This window comes from Xenopus tropicalis, chromosome 6 (genome assembly GCF_000004195.4).
Source record: "Xenopus tropicalis strain Nigerian chromosome 6, UCB_Xtro_10.0, whole genome shotgun sequence".
In the NCBI taxonomy this organism is placed as follows: domain Eukaryota; kingdom Metazoa; phylum Chordata; class Amphibia; order Anura; family Pipidae; genus Xenopus; species Xenopus tropicalis.
Genome location: NC_030682.2, coordinates 40261401 through 40281598, shown reverse-complemented (window position 1 = coordinate 40281598; position 20198 = coordinate 40261401). Strand labels below are relative to the sequence as shown.

General features: G+C 38.7%; 1 protein-coding gene across 3 annotated transcripts in view; it reads left to right on the top strand.

The window, feature by feature from the left end:
* Positions 1 to 19514, top strand: part of igf2bp3 (insulin like growth factor 2 mRNA binding protein 3) — a 65890-nt gene extending 46376 nt beyond the window's left edge. For 2 of the 3 annotated variants that reach the window (XM_031903400.1, XM_031903401.1), the window contains exons 4-15: positions 5792 to 5843; positions 5947 to 6010; positions 8860 to 9171; positions 10930 to 11064; positions 11306 to 11428; positions 11538 to 11673; positions 12392 to 12523; positions 13687 to 13806; positions 14392 to 14466; positions 14772 to 14903; positions 15973 to 16086; positions 16633 to 19514. In XM_031903400.1, coding sequence (XP_031759260.1) covers positions 5792 to 5843; positions 5947 to 6010; positions 8860 to 9171; positions 10930 to 11064; positions 11306 to 11428; positions 11538 to 11673; positions 12392 to 12523; positions 13687 to 13806; positions 14392 to 14466; positions 14772 to 14903; positions 15973 to 16086; positions 16633 to 16737 — 1500 coding nt within the window. In that variant the 3' untranslated portion in view covers positions 16738 to 19514. 3 annotated transcript variants of the gene reach the window in all.
* The last annotated feature ends 684 nt before the right edge of the window (positions 19515 to 20198 follow it).

The following is a 20198-nucleotide window of genomic DNA, read 5'->3' as shown; positions in this document are numbered from 1 at the left end:
TGTTTAGGGCTCCTACACATTGGAGTGTTTTGGGGCATTTGATGTGTGTTTGAGCAAAAAATCCATCTGTATCAACAAAATTTAAAGCAGCATGCAAAAATACATGTGATGTTTCTGGACTCTAAACATCATAAATGGACACAAGTCCAGAAACAACATATTTATTTTTGTATGCTGCTTTAAATTTTGTCAGTACAGATGGATTTTTGTATATTTAAAGAGTGCTGGTGACTTGACTTGTGTTAGAGGTGGCTAAGAATGTTCTGTCGATGGGGACCAAATTAACACACGAGTCAGACCTAATGCTCGCTCATTAAGGTTCTTGTTTTAATGTGTAAACAGAAAATAAAAAATATAAAAAAAAAAATATTTAATGCTTGGTTACAAAGTCCTTGTGCAACAGCTTTATTTTACAATTTTTCTTATACACACAGAAAGGGCCAAGTCTGAAGATCATTCATACACCCTAAATGTCTTTTAATGTAATTCCTAATATAGATATGTAAGCTATTGATAAATACTTGGTTTACCTGGGTACGTTTTGCAACATTTTATTCTTATTAAAACAAGTTCAAGAAAAGTTTAAGAAAACACATCTTATTAGTTAAAATGTAATAGCCACTGCCACACAGCTGAGAATATCTAGCAGTGCCCATACTAAAGGGGCAGTTATCCTTTTATACAAGTTGTTCTAATAGCATGCAACATAAAATATATATATTTAATCCTCTATAGTGTTATTAGTCGTCATTTAAGAGAAGTGTTGTGCTGGTTTGTGACACACTTCTGGAAAACTGCTGCTGTCCTCCCCAGTGTGCCTGTTTGTGTACGCTCTTCCCATTCGTATAACAAATGTACTCATCCTGGATTCTACACTGACCACAAAGCAGCTATTAGTTCCTAAATGCAGGAAAAGGTCATTGTATAGGGTACAACTGAGGAGTGTGTTGTAAGCCAGGCTCCATGTAATTTTGCACCAACTGCATTGCACCCATGTACTAAAAATGGTTTGTGATTGCTCTGAGTTTATGACCAACGTACGTTGTAACAATGTGGGACTCCTGACTTTGCCAATATGCCTTTAAGGGAATAGGGATTCTTCTCATTGCATGTCATATTTAGCTCTTTATTATTGATGTTTGCGTTGTTTATATATGAAGAACCAACATTCTGAGGTGCTGTAGAAAGGGATAAATAAAAGCAAATCTAGACCTCGGGCTGTTTGTGGATGTGTCTATAAGAAAATCAGTGGTCAGTGTTTCAGATCAATTGCTCTAGCCGGCTGATACTATCACTGTGTCGCGCATATATTGCTAGGTAACCGCTAAGGTTTGCAAATAAATGTAATTTCCTTTACCAATAGTGTATTTCTAGTGTGTGTGTGTGTGTGTGTGTGTATATGTATGTATATGTGTCAAACTCAACAGTAGAAAGCACTCACAGCTACAGCATCAATCAGGTCAGTGATTTATTTCAGCATACCATCTACGCGTTTCGATCACCACAGGATCGTCATCAGGATGATAGACAGGAAGTGAAGTGTCAGGTTAAAAACCTATGCTAATACATAGACTAAGACATATCCCATATATATCAGTGTAGTAAGCCACATGGCAAAACTCATAGTGAAATATATTTTTTAAAACACATAAGTCAATCTATCAAGACACATGACAAAGTCACTTCATGTCTAAAAATTGAATTTATAAATATCACCATATCACCATATGTGTGTATATGTGTATGTATGTGTGTGTATATATATATATATATATATATATATATATATATATATATATATATATATATATATATATATATATATATATATATATATGTATGTATATATATATATATATATGTATGTATATATATATATATATATGTATGTATGTATGTATAAAATTTTCATTTTCTGGCATCAGTTTACTTTTTTATTGTTTAAGCTTCAGAAGATCCATATAAGCATTTAATGCAGTGACACTTGTACAAGCCTTTTATTTTTATTTATGTACATTTGTGTATTTGTTTTTTGTTTTTTTCCCCACTCAAGGTAAAAATCACCACTGTGTCATGGACCCCTTCTGACATACAACCCCTGCTTTTAGTTTGATTCCTTTTGCCTGCAATAATCCACAGATGCCAATTGGGCAGTGTCTTGTGAGTAGAGACAGATTGGGAGACAGGTGCTTGCTTGCCTCATGTTACAGTATATTGCCGAGCCCTGCATCTCCAGCACCAAAGACCCTGTAAATTGATTGCCAGGCCTGTCCCAAGCATTGTCAGGTCTTTGCACAATATAGCTCATTTTCCATTAAAGCACATTATTTTGGGGACTAAAGTTTTTTTTTTTTTTTTTTTTTCTGTAACCCTTGTCCCAAATTCATCTTTCAGCATATGTAGTAGTAGTAGTAGTAGTAGTCCATTTGCAATTCAGCATATATTATCATTTGTATGATATGACAGCGCATCTGTCTGCAAAAAATCTCAGTGCCAGAGAAATGGCATTTCATTTTAGTTCAGGTTTGAGAATCTGTTTAATATTGCTAGAAAAGGACACTGTACCATTGACGCTTAATAATAGGGGCTAATCTTTTGGATCCAGCAAGCACAGTCCAGGAGCAATTTGATTCTGAGACGTAATAGCATATTAGCTAGATACTGTAAGTAATAGGAAAACTACATATAAATACAAAGAACTTAAGGAAATTAGTGCTCTTCATTTGATTATTTGCTTGTAAATAAACATTTAATTCTCCCATAGTAATTGTGCTTAAATAAGAGCAGAGGGGCAAATTTGTGTTTATTTTTTTTCAATGCAATAGAACTATTTCTGTAAATACAAGATATAGCGGTAGTGGGAAGTCTTCTGAGTTATTGAGTTTAGCCCACTCACAAAAAGTATAAGTTTTGTTCTATAATAACCAAGTAATGTTCTGCCTTAGCTCACCCCTTGTGGGTGCAAAATGGGGATTACATGAGAGGAATAAGCGCAATTTATATGTTTACTCATGCATTGAAGCTGCTTTCAGAAATGCTGTTCTCATAGTGGGGCTGAGAAAAATGACTATGGGCTGCATTGAACTGCAAGTGAACTGTAATGTGCTCATAGCGTATTATATCTGCTTGCAGAACAGATTGCTTTTTTTTTTCTCTTAGGATACAACTTGACTGTGTATAGAATTGCAAGCCTAGTAATTTATATGTTCAAATCTTTGCGTTTATAAGCTAATACCAGGATTTCCTTGTGTAGGTGTTTTGTTTTTCCCTTTTACTAAATATTTAGCAGACACTGTATATTTCTAATGGTCAATACGTACATAGACCTTCTAATTTACTTTGCAATGATTTTTCTGAAGGCGCACTAAGTACAGTTTTTAAAGTTTTTATAAATGTGTGGCTTGGAGCTGTCACAGTTCAGTATATCCTAGCTATAACCTCTTCTTTACCAAGGTTTGGTAGCATAGCTGTCAATTGTCTCCAGTTTCCAGGAATAATCTTGCCCTCTACAAGTTTTTGACCCTGAAAATTAGTGATGTGCTGGTTGACCTGGGACCTGTGGTCTGTTGGGTGGGTTGGGGTTGAAATTTGGGTGACCATTGCGTGTTCAGGTTGTGTGCAGGTTAGCCTGGGGATGTACACTCTTCCCTTTTGCGAAACCTGGGACGCAGAAGTAGGCAACAGAGCAGGAAGACAAAGATATGGGTCAGTCCTACATTGGCAACATTTGGTACTTTAGAGTTGGGTGCAGGTTAAGGTTTTGCAGGGGTTTTTCCTGACCCCCATATCCCTACTGGAAATGTCTCTGGTCTTTACATGCACAGGTGTGGCTAAAATGTTTCTGCAGCATGCATAAGCATTTTTCATTATTTATAACACTTCTGTTTTATATTTTAAGGAGTAAATTCACCCCTGGTGAAGGGCAGGCTTCAGCCCATCATAACACAATGTTGCCATGCACTGGTCTTGTAACATTGGTTGCACAAATAGTTATTCCCTCCTGCCCATGGTGTGCAGCGTTACGCTCTCAGCTGATTCAAGTGGCAAGTAGAGGTGTGTGGCAGAGCTGGCATCTTTGAGGAAAAATGAGAACAAATACCTGTGATTGCAGTACAGCAGGGTGATCCCAAGGTGCTCTTAACTCTTCACAACATGATCAAACGTTTCAGGACCGAAACATCTGGGCTGGCTGGCATCTAACAGTTATAGTATTTACAGTGGCACTTGGCTGATCTAGCCCTGCACTACTGTAATAATGTTAAGCTGCCCGCTGCAGACAAATCTGTTAGACTGGATGATTTATATTTCCATTTCCCTCGCCAGCCGCTTGCAGGGAATTCCTCTTGCATGCTGGGATGATAACAAAAGCCTTGCTCATGTGTCCTAGTTTGGCTGCCTTGCACCATTTGTTGGTTGTACACAGTGATTTTTTCCTTGGTTGAATCATACTTTAGAGGAAGAATGCAATTTTCATGATACTTTTAAAAGTGGTTCCTCTGAGGATATTAGATTTCTTTCCCTCCCACCTTTTTTCCGTCTCCACGTTAGGGCTGCTCTTTGTTCTGCATTTTGGAGGAGGAGAAGGGAATCCCGACTTTAATCCTCTTTCCATTTTGAATAGAATGCTGCCTGGTGGGGGTCTCCCCTATTCCCCTGCACTGTATTTACTTTAACAACCCCAAGTAACCGAAGCATCCAGCATCAGAGGCATCCGCATCCATGCCCAGTGTACTCCAGAGTGCTGTACATAAGCTAAGTTTAGGGTATGTCGTAAAACATTGCCAGAAAGTAAGCCATCTGTCCAATTTAACTCTCCAAATACGTTGCCACTAATCTATAGTAAATTCAAGTGAGCAGTTTAACTCTTTATCTAAAATGGCTTTAATATATGCATTTTGTTGCCATCCCCCCTTTTTTTTTTTTTTTGAGTTCTTGGTTTAGAGGTATTTTCTTTGTTGCATAAAACCCAGTGTATTTCCAAATAGCCTCCTTTAGGCTGCCAGTCCACATATGGGCTACCAAATACCCAATCACAGCTCTTAATTGGTAACCCCTGGTACATTTTTAATGCTTGTGTTGCTCCCCAACTCTTTTACATTTTGAATGTGGATCACCTGGTGTGTAAATAAAAAAAAAAAAAAAAAAGGTTGGGGACCCCTGTTGGACTAGGATTTCCACAGCACTAAAACAAATTTTATATAGTTTCTTATTTCAGTCTTGATTAGCAAGGAGATCATTGTATGGTTCCATAGAAATCAATGCAGACAGCCTTATGAATGAGAGCTGCGAGTTAATACACGGTTTTTAGGAAAGACTTTCGATTTCTGACAGCTTTGGATTTCAGATTAGTTATGGCTTAAACCCTGACCATTTGTGTATTTGAATTAAAAGTTACATTTGACGGATAAGCTTACCAGATCATGGGGGGGGAAGTAGTGTACAAAAAAAATGCTTGCAGCTCTGTGCAACCCAGCAACTTGCATTTATTAGAAGTGTCCCTGGGATATCAAGTAATCTCCGTTTCTGCTCTATAAACTGTGACTTGGTCACTAAACTCTGTTGTCTGGCAGAAGATAGAACAGACTTTGCATGTGCTGTGTCTGAGCAAATTCAGAAAGCTGGGGAGCTTTTGGGGACATTGGGAGGCATGAGTGTTCACTGCTGTGGGGTGCTGTTCTGTAAAAAAAAACTTGGGTATAGCATTTCTAATTCATTTCAGTGTTTTACTTTCCGTTTAAAGATACAGTGCAACGTTCATTTAGAAACCCTAACATGTGTTGCTTTGTTCTAGGTACTGGACAGCCTGTTAGCACAGTATGGGACAGTGGAGAACTGTGAGCAAGGTAAAAGCATGCAAAGAATCTGTATATTCCCACACCACCCCAACCCCTTGTAATCTCCATTTGTTGTAAAGTAATGAAATATTTGTTTTATTCACACCACTAGTGAACACGGATTCAGAAACTGCAGTAGTAAATGTAACGTATGCCAATAAGGAGCACGCTAGACAGTAAGTCACATTTTTATTTATTTTGCCTACCTTGTATGCTTAAAAAACAATATAAGCTGCCGCAGAAGCTGTGTAATTGATATGTGGGTCGCTTCCTGTTGGCATCATCAGGAAGCTCCTTTACCCCTTATTTTTGCTGAAAAAGGCCATGCGTTCCGAGCAGTATTCCTGGGCGGGGGCAGCCTGATGGCGTGGCAGGAATTTTTATCACCAGCTTGTACTGACCTCTGTGGAATCTCATATATATGCTACATAAGCATTTTGTATCTGTGAATCTGCCTGTGCTGGACTCCAAACCTATTGGGTTTTGTCATATCCTGCTCCTAATGGCACCCCCACAAACACCAAGAGAAAATTTGAAATCCGCTTGCACATAGGGGTATATTATGTTTATGCATTTCCCATATCAAGCTCTGCAAAGCCATGGCAGCTGTACATGCTCTCACATAGGAGCATCACTGTCTTTAACCATCTAAAGTTTTCCTGTCTCAAGATTGTGCACCCAAACTTTAGTGGATGTCCTTCCACATTTTTGTTTTTTTCTTTAATGGTGGGGAGACTGCATGGAAGTCACAGGGTGTTGGGATTTTGAGCAGATCAGTACAGTAAGCAGCAGGGCACTGGAGACATACAGTATATATACATATGTAATATAAAATATCACATACTACTTTAGGACCAATCAGGAGCAGTGTATGGGGTGTTGCTCTGTGCCAGACTAATTTTTATTATAATCTGTGTTTTAGAATGAAAGTACAACATCATTGTACTTTGTGGCATTTATAAGTCTCACTGCTTGACATGACTAACACTGTTGTTCTTCATTATCTGGTTTCCTAAACTAATGATTACAATTTTGTAATCCTAAAATATGGAGATAGTTAAATCTTGCTTTATAGCAGTGTTGTGGGAATTATAGAGAAGCTGAAGTATGGGTTTTTTTTCTAACTAATTTGCCACTACTATTGTATTATAAGAATTCCATATAAGAGTTGCTCTGCTTTGTTTGGGATTGGCTGCCACCTTGTGGTTACATTTTGCAATCACCTGGACTTACATGTTTAATATCAGTAACACCTTTACATTATTATAGTCATGCAGCTCCTAAAATGCAAAGCACTGAGTCACAGGAGCCACCTCATCTAACAAATGTTAAGTATTAAGAAGGCAGCACCAAATGCTGAGTATAGATGTAAACTAATCGGCACACTACTGGGCAACCATCTGTATAAACAAACCCCTCTCTTTCCATAGCAGCCTGTTAAGCTTTCTGATAAGAAGCAGCTCATTGTACAGAGGGTTCTCTGTAGACTTATGATTATGTTGGGTTGAAAAACCAGACATACTGTTCTTCGACTTCAGCTTATTCTTCCGCTTTTTCTTCTTCTTAGTGCCCCCCATTTTCTAAACGCTACTCCTCCTACAGTTTTAGGGGTACAACACCCAAACTCCCCACACTTCTTCACCCTATAGCGGAGCAGGTTGCTTGTGCTTTTCTAAGTGATCCAGGCCCCCCGTCTTTTTGTGGCGCCGATCTGAACCCCCCAATTTTCCCATTGACTTTGACAGGAAAGATTTTCAAACTGCTGCCGCACTTACAGCTTTGAAGCTACACTCCCCAAACTTGAATCACACCGTCATGGGGTCAGCCTGAATGAAAATATGATTATTGGATGCCCAAAGGTGGGCAGAGCTGTGAACAGCCAATCAGATTTTATCCACTGATTTGGCGAAAATTCAACCTGCTGCCATTTTCACAGTAATAACACCGGGGTCCCCAAACTTTGCAGGCTTAGGCACCAGGTACCTGCGGTTCAAGAAAAAGTGGGTGGAGCCATCAGCAGCCAATTAGATTTTACCTATTGAATTTTATTGGTTTGGGTTCCCAAACTTTGCAGAGTCAGTCACTGGGTGATTACGTATTCGTTTTTGTTGTTTTTTTTTTTTAGTAAGCGGAGCCACCAACAGCCAATCAGATTTTACCTATTGACTTTTAATGGGGAAATTTAACCTGCTGCCATTCTGACAGTATTAACCCCCAGACTTTTCACAGTTGGTCACTAGGGGACTGCAGTTTTAGTTTTGAAAAAGTGGTCTGATCACCAACAGCCAATCGGATTTCAGATATTTAATTTCAATGGTCAAGTGTAAAATGCTGTCAGTCTCAATTTTTACGTCTGAGTCCCCAAACTTTGCAAAGTTGGTCACTGGGGTACTGCAGTTAAAAAATAGGAAAAGTGGGTTGGGCCACTAACAGCCAATCTGATTTCATCCATTGAATTTTATTGGTTTAAATTTAAAATGCTGCCAGTCTCACGCTATTTATGCCAGGGTGCCCACTGTTTGGTGGTTGTGCCCACTTTTTCTAACCTTTAGTTGAAGTCACCCAGGGACAATCAGTTTACCTTTTGACTTTTATTGGTTTTAATTTAAACTGTTGCCGTTCTTTAACTATTAATCCTAGGGTCCCTAAACTTTGCACTGTTAGTCACTGGATAAGTGCCAATCAGATGTCACTCGTTGACCTTCAGTGGGGAAATTTAAATTGCTGCCATTCAGACACTATTAAAACTTGGGTCCCCAAACTTTGCACAGAGGTTTTTTTTTTCTTACAAACAAGAAATAAAATGTGACTTTTTTGCCTTTTTGCCTAAAAGGAAGCATGAATGTTTATTGCTTTTAAAAACACACAAATGGGGTGGTCACATCTACTTTATATGTAGCATAAACTGAGTATGCATTGCTATACCAGGTATTCAACTGTACTGGTAACATATTCATATTTAAACATATATGCAGGTTATATTATAGTCAGTGTAACCCATTTTTCCCTTTCTCCAAAAAAACAGGGGACTTGAAAAATTAAACGGCTATCAGCTTGAAAACTATAGTCTGAAAGTGACGTATATACCTGATGAAATGGCAACACAGCAAGCACCATCCCAGCAGCTTCAGCAGCAGCCGCAGCAGCAACACCCTCAAGGGAGGCGTGGGTTTGGGCAGAGGGGACCTGCCAGGCAGGGGTCCCCTGGTGCTGCTGCAAGACCTAAACCTCAGTCTGAGGTCCCGCTGAGAATGCTGGTTCCCACACAGTTTGTTGGAGCGATCATTGGAAAAGAGGGGGCTACCATTAGGAACATCACCAAACAGACCCAGTCAAAGTATGTGTTCTGTGGCTCTTTGGTGTTTAAACCAGTGTACATGTATTTACTGTAAAGTTACACTAATTGTTCATTAAACTTTAACTCTTTCCATTGGGCATGTTAAAAGGGTGGTTCATCTTTAAGTACATTTTTAGTATGGTATAGAATGTCCCATTCCTAGCATCTTTGCAATTGGTGTTCATTATTTATTTTGTTTTTATATTATTTGCCTTTTTTCTTCTGACTCTTTCCAGCTATTAAATAACCCCCTATTTAATTTAGTGACCCCAGCAGCTAAAAGCTATTGCTCTGTGAGGCTACATTGTTGTTGTTACTTTTAATTACTTATCTTTCTACATAGGCCCTCCTCTATTTATATTCCCAACTCTTGTTCAAATAGCAACCAGATTGCTGCTAAAATACCAAACTGTAGAGCTGCAAAAAAATTCTAAATTACTGGAAAACCATAACAAATTAAAAAAAAATGAAGACCAATTGCAAATATTAATGTCTGCATCATTCTAAAAGTTAGTTTAATGGTGAACTACCCTTTTTTTGCTTTCCCCTGTTCAATGATGTTACTGGCTCAGCTTGCCATTTAAGCTTTCTCAAAACTCTCCTTATTAACTTAGCCTGCCTGTAGTGTCATAACCCTCTGAAGCCATGTCTGGCGACTCGGCAAGGCATCCAATATTGCAGAAGGCTGTGGATATCGGTCGACTCGCCAATCAGGCAGGGTAAAAGATTTTGATCGGGCACCATCGAAGGCACCTGAGCAAAATCTGCCTTCAAGGCTGAATCGGCAGAAGGAGGTAGAAATCCTATTGCTTTTTACTCCATATCTGACAATTCAGCCCTGAACCGATGGTCACACGAAAGATTGAAAATCGCCAAGTGTGTGGCCACCTTCAAAGCCTGCAGTGGCCCCAGTTGGAATGACCTAATGCTACTGGCGCTGCTACTGGCGCTGTAGTTGTAGGAGTTGTAAGGGAGCATTACTGGTGAAAGCATACCTGTACTTGTTATAGTGCGTACAGATTGTCAGTTGTCACACTGAGCATTAGCACAGCAGAGAAGTACCTTTTCTTTGCAATTAATTGAAGTGATCTAACCATGGAACTACCTTTATTTGAGGCCCTGTTTAGGAATAAGAACTACTCAAACTATTCCTGCTACAAAGAATGTAGTTTAAATCCTGTGCCCTTTCTGTAAAGTACAAATTAAATGGGATCACTTGTAGGGATGGATTTAAGTCTCTTAAGGTGGCCATACACGCACCGATATTATCGTACGAAACTTGTTTCGTACGATAATCGGTGCGTGTATGGCATGTCGGCGAGTCGACCGATATCGCAGGAAGCTGCCGATATCGGACGACTCGCCGATCGGACAAGTTTGAAAATTTTGATCGGGCGCCATAGAAGGCGCCTGACCAAAATTCTCCCTTCAGAGCTGAATCGGCAGAAGGAGGTAGGAATCCTATTGTTTCTACCTCCTTACCTGCCGATTCAGCCCTGAATGGTGTGTGGCGGATCTTACGATGTTTCGTGCGAAACATCGTCAGATCGCCACGTGTATGGCCACCTTTACCCTAATTAACATCACAGCACACAAAATAATGGGTTCTGCTGTAATGTCTACCAGGATAGGTGAGAAATGGCAATGCTAGTGGAAAAAAATATATATATCAGATGAGAGAGAAATCTGTATATGGCTTTTAAGCACTTACAAATCATCTCCTATCTCCAGTATTTAACCTGGCTATTCTTATTGCAGAATAGATATTCACCGTAAAGAAAATGCTGGTGCTGCAGAGAAACCGATTACAATTCACTCAACCCCTGAAGGCTGTTCTGCTGCATGTAAGATCATTATGGAGATCATGCAGAAGGAAGCTCAGGATACCAAGTTGTAAGTAAATCTCTTTGGTGCTTGCTTTTCCTGATGACTATAAGCAACTTAGACAATATATTGAAAATACTCTTCAATAAACTGTAATAAAACAAGCATATTTAAAAAGATCATACATAATATACCCATGTCTCTTTACGTATACGTATCACTATACCAACATTGGAGAGTTTAAAATCGTAAGGAGAATATGGAAGGAGCAACTATAAATTGGCATGTTTTTTTTTAATTCCTATTTCAGCACTGAAGAAATCCCCTTAAAAATCTTAGCACATAACAATTTTGTTGGCCGTCTTATTGGGAAAGAAGGAAGGAACCTTAAGAAAATCGAGCAAGATACAGATACTAAAATCACAATATCTCCGTAAGTAATCTGATACATCTGTGCTGCTGTAACCTTTTGTTCTAATGTGTGCGTGTGTGTCAGATCCGTAACCACTTGTCTCTCTGCATTTCATTCTTTGTGGTCTCAGACTACAGGACTTGACACTGTACAATCCTGAACGGACCATTACAGTAAAAGGCAGCATTGAGGCATGTGCCAAAGCTGAGGAAGAAATCATGAAAAAAATTAGGGAGTCCTATGAAAATGATATTGCTGCTATGAATGTAAGTGATTGTTCTGAGAGGTCTGGGAGGGTGGTATGGGGGAAATGTATTCATATAACATTGTACAGCATTTAGCATAAAGCTGGAACGGAAATGATCACATCTGAAAGGAATGATGCTTTATAATTCCTGGGGCTCGCTGGCACATTCCTCCTAACTGTATAAATTGGCTTTTAACCCATACAGCTGTAAAGTGTAGGTTTAAGTCAAGCACATCTCTCACTTTATAGGCAGCTCTGATCTATACACTTAGGAACGGAACCGTTATATGTGGGAACAGCGCATATTTGGCGATCCACAAACAATTTATGACTTTTGATATAAACAGAAGTAGTTGGGGTGTTTCTTTTAGTCCTGAACTAAACAAAGGCGTCAGACAAATGCTTACTCCATTGTTGCAGCTAGGCCTTTGCCAAACAAACATTCTCCATTTATTTATATCTTGGAAGAAACTCTTGTTTACTTGTGTAAAGGAATCTGTATGGCAGCTCAGGCTCTCAAAAGATATAAAGTGGATATATTTGATTAATTTAAAGAAAAATAAAATATTTGTTAAAATGGAATGTTTTAGTGCAGTTTTGTGGGGGGGGGGGGGGGTTAATTTTGATTCCTTAGCTGTGCTGCACTGGTCTAACCATAGTTATGATATCATGGGGGTTTTACTGTAAAAAGATTTGGGGTTTGTGTGCAAGTGTTAAAAATAATCTTTCTACTGCAGCTCCAGGCACATTTGATTCCTGGCTTAAACCTGAATGCATTGGGCCTTTTCCCACCATCTTCATCAGGAATGCCGCCACCTTCTGTTGGAGTTCCCTCGCCTACAACATCTACTTCTTATCCACCTTTTGGGGTAAGGCCTGTGCCAATGGCTACTGTTGTCTACAGCTTCCTAAAATGTAAAAAAAGGTGTCTAAACATTTGGTGCAGCAAGAGTATTTAAATAAATGTGTATATTATACAGATGTCACTAACTACCTGCTAAGTATATACTAAATTATGCTTTGTGATATAATCCTGTAATCATCAAAACTTGATGTCACATGACTCATACTTTTAACTTGTGTAATTCTAGTAATGTATATCTGTACATACAGGCATAAAAGAACTCTTGTTTCCATGACCACCAGGCCCAGACTGGCAATCTGGATTCTGGCAAATGCCAAAGGGACTGCTGTAAGATGCCATAGACAGTCACTATATATTGGCCTGCTGGGGGGGGGGTACTTAAAATGCTAGGGCCTGCTTTGAATCCCCCAGTCCAGGTGTAATGACCACTCTAATAGTGTTTGGCCTGCAGCCTTGTGCCTTTGTATGGTCCTGAATGTGCTTTATGATTTTCATCTTATATTTTGCAAGCAGGGCAGGTTGTTTGTGTAACTAAGGGTGGCAGAAGGGTCAGGTTCCTAGGTTCCTAGGGTGCAATAGCAGGGGTGGGGATAGGGGGCTGCTGGGCACGTACTGCTTTTGCCTGCTTTTCTTCAGTTTCAGCCTGTCTGATTCCCATATTCCGGGGGTGATTCTGTGTACATGTGCAAGACCGTGCACGCACCTTAGTTGTGTGGTGAGGGGAGTACAGGGCACTTTCCCCAGGGTGCCCCTAACCCTAGGCCCAGCACTCTTTGGTTCTCACTTTGCTGCTATGACAAACTGAATGTTTGTCCCTTCAGCCACAAGACTGCATGCCAGGCCTGATCCCAAAGAGTCCGAGTTTATCCCCCAATCTTCAATTGTGTGTAGGTCAGAGTTCTGTGCAGACCACTAAGTTTTTCGTCTCCCATTTCTGCCAACTAGTATGGTCCTTATTTTGTATTGCATTGTTATGCAGAAACAATGGGAAAACCTTTGCCACAAAGAAGGAAAATCAAATCGTCCACACACTTTTAGCCACATAGTATATTATTCTCAATAAATCAGATTTTAAAGCTAAACTTGATATTGCATACTGCATTGCAACTACATTTTTTTTTTTAAATATTTTCCCCTTTCCATTGTTTTAACATATTTTCCTTGCAGCAACAGCCAGAGTCAGAGACCGTTCATCTCTTTATCCCAGCTTTAGCTGTGGGAGCAATTATTGGAAAGCAAGGACAACACATCAAACAACTGTCACGTTTTGCAGGAGCATCTATTAAGGTATGGTTTCTTGGCCCCCTTGTTAAGCTTTAAAAGTTTATACTGTTTATAAAACATATACCAATATTTGTGTCTTGTGCATAACTTTGTTCCCCAAACGAAATGTCATCATCTCTGAAGCTTCCTCTCCCTTTACCTTCTGTGAACATTTCTTTAATCAATAGAGCTGCCCTGATTCAGTTTTGGGGCTCTTATGATGCCATTGTTGTATAAAGCGCGGTGCATTTTTCCCATTAGGGTGGAACTGGCCTCTCGAGTTTCAGATTTGATACTGATGTTAACTTAACCGTTTGCAGTCAGTAGCCACAACCCCTCTGGAACATGGGATTTTGCTGACAATCTTTGTCTTTTGTGACACAAGGCCTTCTGTAGGGCAGAGCATACAGATTCTGTCTTACAGTTAATAATAAGATATATGCTTGTTTCTATATGCAGAAACTCTTAACTACAGGAAGAAATAAAATATTCAGTTACACTGCCAAGTAAAATTACATATGCAAGTACTGATTTTCTCTCTGCTGTGTGCTTTACCGTGAAATTGTTTTATACTGGCCATGAAAATTTACCAAACAAGTGTTGCTTTAGATTGCACCTGCGGAGGGACCTGATGCCAAACTAAGAATGGTGATCATCACTGGCCCACCAGAAGCCCAATTTAAGGTACGTTAAAAGCGTAAAAATTCATTATTTTCAGCCACAGTATTTTCCTGGTTTGCCAAGTACTTATTAATAGGGCAGTGTTTCCCTGTTTAGATGTTGCTATTATATATGTGTAACACTATTATTAGTCAACAGTTAATCTAAAATAATGCTCCAGAACCTAAAGTAGTGGCCACACAAGCTCTGGAGGCAAACCACAAGAGCAGATGCTACTCTATATTGTCACTCATTTATTGTAAACTGGTTTCATTTCTTTTCTGCTGGTTCTTGTTTCCATTTGTAAACTAGTAGCTCATTTCCTGTAGGCTCAAGGAAGGATCTATGGTAAACTGAAAGAAGAAAACTTCTTTGGACCTAAAGAAGAAGTGAAACTTGAGGCCCACATTAAAGTGCCGTCGTATGCTGCTGGACGTGTTATTGGCAAAGGAGGCAAAACTGTAAGATAACAGAAACCACCTTTATTTTCACAAGCTCAGCACGCTAAATCAGTTTCCTCAGTTTATGTATAGAGAGAGTAATACATTTAGAATTGGTAATGTTGGGACATCTAATAATTGGAAGAATTAGGTTCTGTTTAAGCCATACGCTTGGCTGGCCAAACTCTGCTAATCTACTAAGCTAAAAATTGGTGTTGGTTAAGTATAATTTTTTTAAATCTTAATTGTTGTTCAGAATAAATGAATATATATTATAATGCAGAATTTTGTGTTTGTCTGACAAAACACTTGGCCTAGCATAAGCCATTGAAGTCAATGGGACATTCAGGCAGGGCAAAATTTGTGTTGTGAAATGCAGTGTACAAAGCAGCTGTGCTCAGTGTTAGTTTTTATGCAGTTTTTTTCCCAAACTAACACCTTTTGTGTGCCAAAAAATTATACTCTGCTGCACATTCACACAGTCATTAGCAACTTTATAAATGTGTAGTTTACATTATATAATGTGACATGAAAGTAGCAATGTTTTGTTTTAACACTTTTGAAACTCCTTCCTTATAACAGTAATTTCCTTTGACATTGCTTTCCTAGCATAGCCACCATGCAGAGGTATGGTCAAGCAACTAAAGTTTGGACAAAAAATGCAGATGCATTCTTCAGTCAGTGGTTATGGTTACAAATGTGAATCCTGTGAAACAATCAGCATTGGCAATTTTTCCATGAACTATGTCTGAAAAAGTGCTCCAGCCGCAAATGTTTTTTTTTTTTTTTTTTTATATACGATTCCCACTGACAACAATAAGGGGCAAGTTTGGGCACTTTTATGTTGTGTTTTCAATAGGAGGGAAAATAAACGAGGGCAGAAAGACCAAAATTGTTGTGTACAGTATAGTCTAACAGCAAGCAAGAATGACCGCCTGTCCTAAAGCCTCGGGAAATAGTGGCAAAGGGAGTAGAGGCCTGATTAGAAAGACAACATACCCCAGGCTTGCTTACAATATAGTATTCTAATATTGTACACTTTTTATTACAGTATTGCTTTATGAAAGGTTTTGTGTCCTTGCTATTCCAGGTAAATGAACTTCAGAATCTAACAAGTGCAGAAGTTGTTGTGCCCCGTGATCAAACGCCAGATGAAAATGATCAAGTGGTTGTTAAGATAACAGGTCACTTCTATGCAAGTCAGGTAAGTGCGCTTTCTGTGTCGGATGTGGTTGGCCAGGACTTCCATTCTGAGTTTTTCTATTTCATTTTACTTTTAAACACATTCAGTTCTGTAGCGCAGGGCATTATAATTGCTGCTACTTGCAGCGGTGGGCAAAACCCCTACCTGCTGTGCATTGCTAATCATGTCAGTGGTATGGAGCATGGGTCACTTGCAGGGACAAGTTCTACCTAAAAACACTGCACTCAGCGAGTAGCGATGAACTCGGCACCCGTGGTCTGTAGCTCCTCAGCACATGCAGGTGTATGCAAATAGCCACCATCTAAGCACATTTCCACCAGCACATATGCATTGCTAATTCTAAGTTTCATAAAATTCAGATTCAGAACGAACCCTGAATTTCTGGAGCTTGTAGCCTAAATAACTTCATATGTATTAACTGATATAACCAAGTAAATTATGATCATCCAAATCCAAGGGAGATTCTCTTTGAAACTATAAATGTCTGTGGAAGGAGCTCATATAAATCTGCACACCTGCCTGACATCACATGTTATTACCCAACAGCTTGCACAAAGGAAAATTCAGGAAATATTGGCTCAGGTAAGAAGACAGCAGCAGCAACAGCAGAAAACAGCGCAAAGCGGACAACCCCAACCGAGACGAAAATAAAGGTTCAGGAAATTGGCCCTTCACAGAGACAGATGCCAGACCAAAGACAGACTGAGATGAAGACAGGTTCCACCTCTGTCTGTGCTAAGTGGAAAGAACGCCACCTAGTGCATCCCCTGTTTGAGGACCAGGCAACCATTAAACTGTCTCTGAGAATGTATTATTTAGGCTCCCAGCTTTAAAAATGGAAAAAAGGCAAAAAAAGAAAAAGAAAAAAAAAAAAAAGGTCCCCTTCACTTCCCTTTTGATCTATTCTCACAAGTTAACATAAACCTTGTTAGTCTTTTTTTATTGTTCTTATTCCCCCAACAATTTTAGAACTTTGTTTAATGAAGCTTTCTCTTATGAGTTCTGGTTCAAAAAGAAAAGGCATTGCTCTTATACGTCCAGTTGTATTAAAAGATAAATAGTGGAGGGTGGGATTACTGTTGGGTTAGAGTCGATGAAGGTTATTGACAAGATTAAGTGTTAGTCCCAGTGTTGAACAAGTGGCATTTTTTTTTCTAATTTGGTTGCATTTTTACTTAACACTGCCATGAATAACCTAAGGGAAGTGTAGAAAGGTGTTGGCCAGGGCATAAAAAGATATATGCATTTTACTAAACTACCTCAGGCATTTAGTACCTCAATGAGAAATTGTTCCTTTTTGCTTTTTTTGTTTTTTGTTTTTTTTTTTGTTTTATATTTTGTATACTTTATAAAGCTAATAGTTCTTGAGCATTTTATTTTTTTAATAAAAAAAAATAAAATATCAGCCAGCAGCTAAGGAGTTGCTTATATTTGGTGCAAGAGAGCAGACTAAAACTGCTAGCTGCTGGCTGATGGGAGTAAGATGGGGAGTTGCCTCAGTTTTCCTGAGGCCTTTCAAACCATCATATTGCTAGATAATTCAGTGAATGTTCAAAAATAGATACGGAAAGACACCACCATTCTGATATCAGCAATGCCGTTAATTTTTCTTTTACTATGGGTTGAAAATAAAGCTTGACGGTACTTTTTCTGGGAACAGGACACAAGGAAGTGATGGAAAGAGGCCGGCCGGGTTTGGGAAATTTTTAGGATGCAATAGACTGGAGTTTTGTGTTTTTTTGTTTTTTTTTCTTTCTGGGATTTTTTTATTTTTTCCCCTTTTTTAATTTAATTTTTTTTTTTTGTGCTGCTTGGTTGAATGCAATGAACCCTTTGTGCCTTTGACCATCACTACCTAACAATGCTACATTGAAACATTTGCAGCCCGTTTGAACTTTGCCATTCTGTTCAAAGAGCAAGCTTCATCGTCAGTTTGGTAAATACACTCGATCTGTGGGAGCATATATATATATATAAATTTATATATATAAATATATATTTTTGATTTTTTTTTTTTTTTCCTTTATATATAATTTTTTTTTTGTCACAACCATCTATCAATGCTCCCCATAAGATCAGCACATATTACGTTCAGTTACCATGACTGGGGGAGAGGGAACTGGGGAGGGGTCAAACACTCGTTTTGATCACGCAGAAGATAACGACAGGCTTACGTTTACATATCCAGCCGCAGTAAAAAAAAATTTTTAAAAAGTAAAAAGAATAAAAAAGGGCCACACAAAGCCACTTGAAAGGTGTAAAAGCTGAATACAACAGTCTATCCCGGCTTAAAATAGCAACAGCAGGGTTTATGCACATTCTTTTTAATTTTACTTTGCAACCAATCTGAAACCCTTTGGCTGCCAGAGCGGCAAGGGGTGTTTAAAGCCTCACGCCTCTGGCAGCCGAAGGGTGTAAAACAAAAGGAAAGTCAAAAGGCAGGGACAAAAGGAAAGCTACCAAATTCTTTTTAATTTCAGAATGTAAATTGAATGATGATTGTGGTTATATTACACATTCAAGTTTCTACAATAAACTTCAGTCTACCTCAGTTTTGAAAAATGTGGCAACACATGGTGCATAAAGACTGCTGTGTGTGTGCGTGTGTGTGGTCTTAACAGAGCCATGCGATTTACCTCTGAACCTTTATTTTTTTGTGATGTTTTTGTGCATGAGATGATCACAATCACCATGCTGCACTGATTTGAGGGGCACAACTAGCGAAAACCATTTGTTTCATCATTTTGTTGATCTACCTCTTAGATTCATATTGAAATAGAGGCATTTCTGCATAGACTAGATAATTTTTCCCAAAGATCATTGTTGTACAGATTAGAGATTTTTTCTTCTTCTTTTGAAAATGGTCTGAAGTGCTTTTTTTTTCTTCTTCTACATCTTTACTAATTTGGTTAAAATAAAGAACTCAGAACCTATGTTGTAGTTTTAAGAGAAACCTTAATTTTTTTTTTTCTTCCTTGACGAGAGTGACTTCATTTAGTGGTTAGAATTTTTTCTTTTCTTACATTGATTAAAAGAATACTGAACTATGAAAAGTCATTAAAATAGCATATTGAACTTTAGTTGAGGCTTGAGTACTGGCCCAACTTTCTTTTTCTTAACATGTTGAAGCAGACATAACTTGATTATTTTCCATGAATTTTACTTTACAGATAGGTGCTGCATTTACATCTGCTGATTTAAATACTGTCATATCTCTTTAAATTTCTAGACTGTTAGTGTGGTAAATCATGTTTTTTCAATTGAGACTTGGTAACTTGGAGTATTTTGGCAATAGATACAGTAGAAAGTAATACTGTAAATGAATTTAATATCAGCAAAGCATGGATCATATTTCATCTGTAATGTGCCCCCAACGCAGCTCCACTTGCCAGATGCCTCTGAATGGAATAAAGAGTTTAACTCCTAGACTTTGTGTCTCGTGTTTTTCTGTCATGGGATCTGCACTTCTAGGGATATAGATGATTCAAAAGCAGGTTTGTATGATTTTAGTAGGGATGCACCAAATCCACTTTTTTGGATTTGGCCGAATCATTCATGAGAGATTTGAACAAATACCAAACTGAATTTGAAACCTACAGGTTTAAATGTTTCCGCATGTGCGTAACTTCCGTGTTTACATGACAGTGTCATGTGATTTTAAGTATTTGGATACAGTTCAGCCAGGAGCATGGATTCAGCCAAATCCGAATCCTACTGTAAAACGCTAAATCCCAAACCGAATCCTGGATTCAGTGCATCCCTAATTATTTAATGTTTATGGTGGCCTCATGATCCTGACTGGTAAGATACTGGTTGGTTTATGGATATTCACCTGTTCAGCCTGTGCCAATCAGTCAAGTATCGTACAAAGTTGGGTTGTGTATGGCCACCTTTTAGAGTAGCTTTATCTGTAATCTGCACTCTCCTCAAAGACAAAACCAGCAAGTTTCCATAGCTTTCCTTCATTTTATATTCACTGTTAAAGCTTCATACCTAGCACTGGCATATTTGGTTGCTATGTGATATAGCCCAGGTGCTATCAGTAATTAGCTGCAGGTACAGCAAACATTTGGTTGCCATGGAATAATGCCCATATGCAAATTTACCCAGCC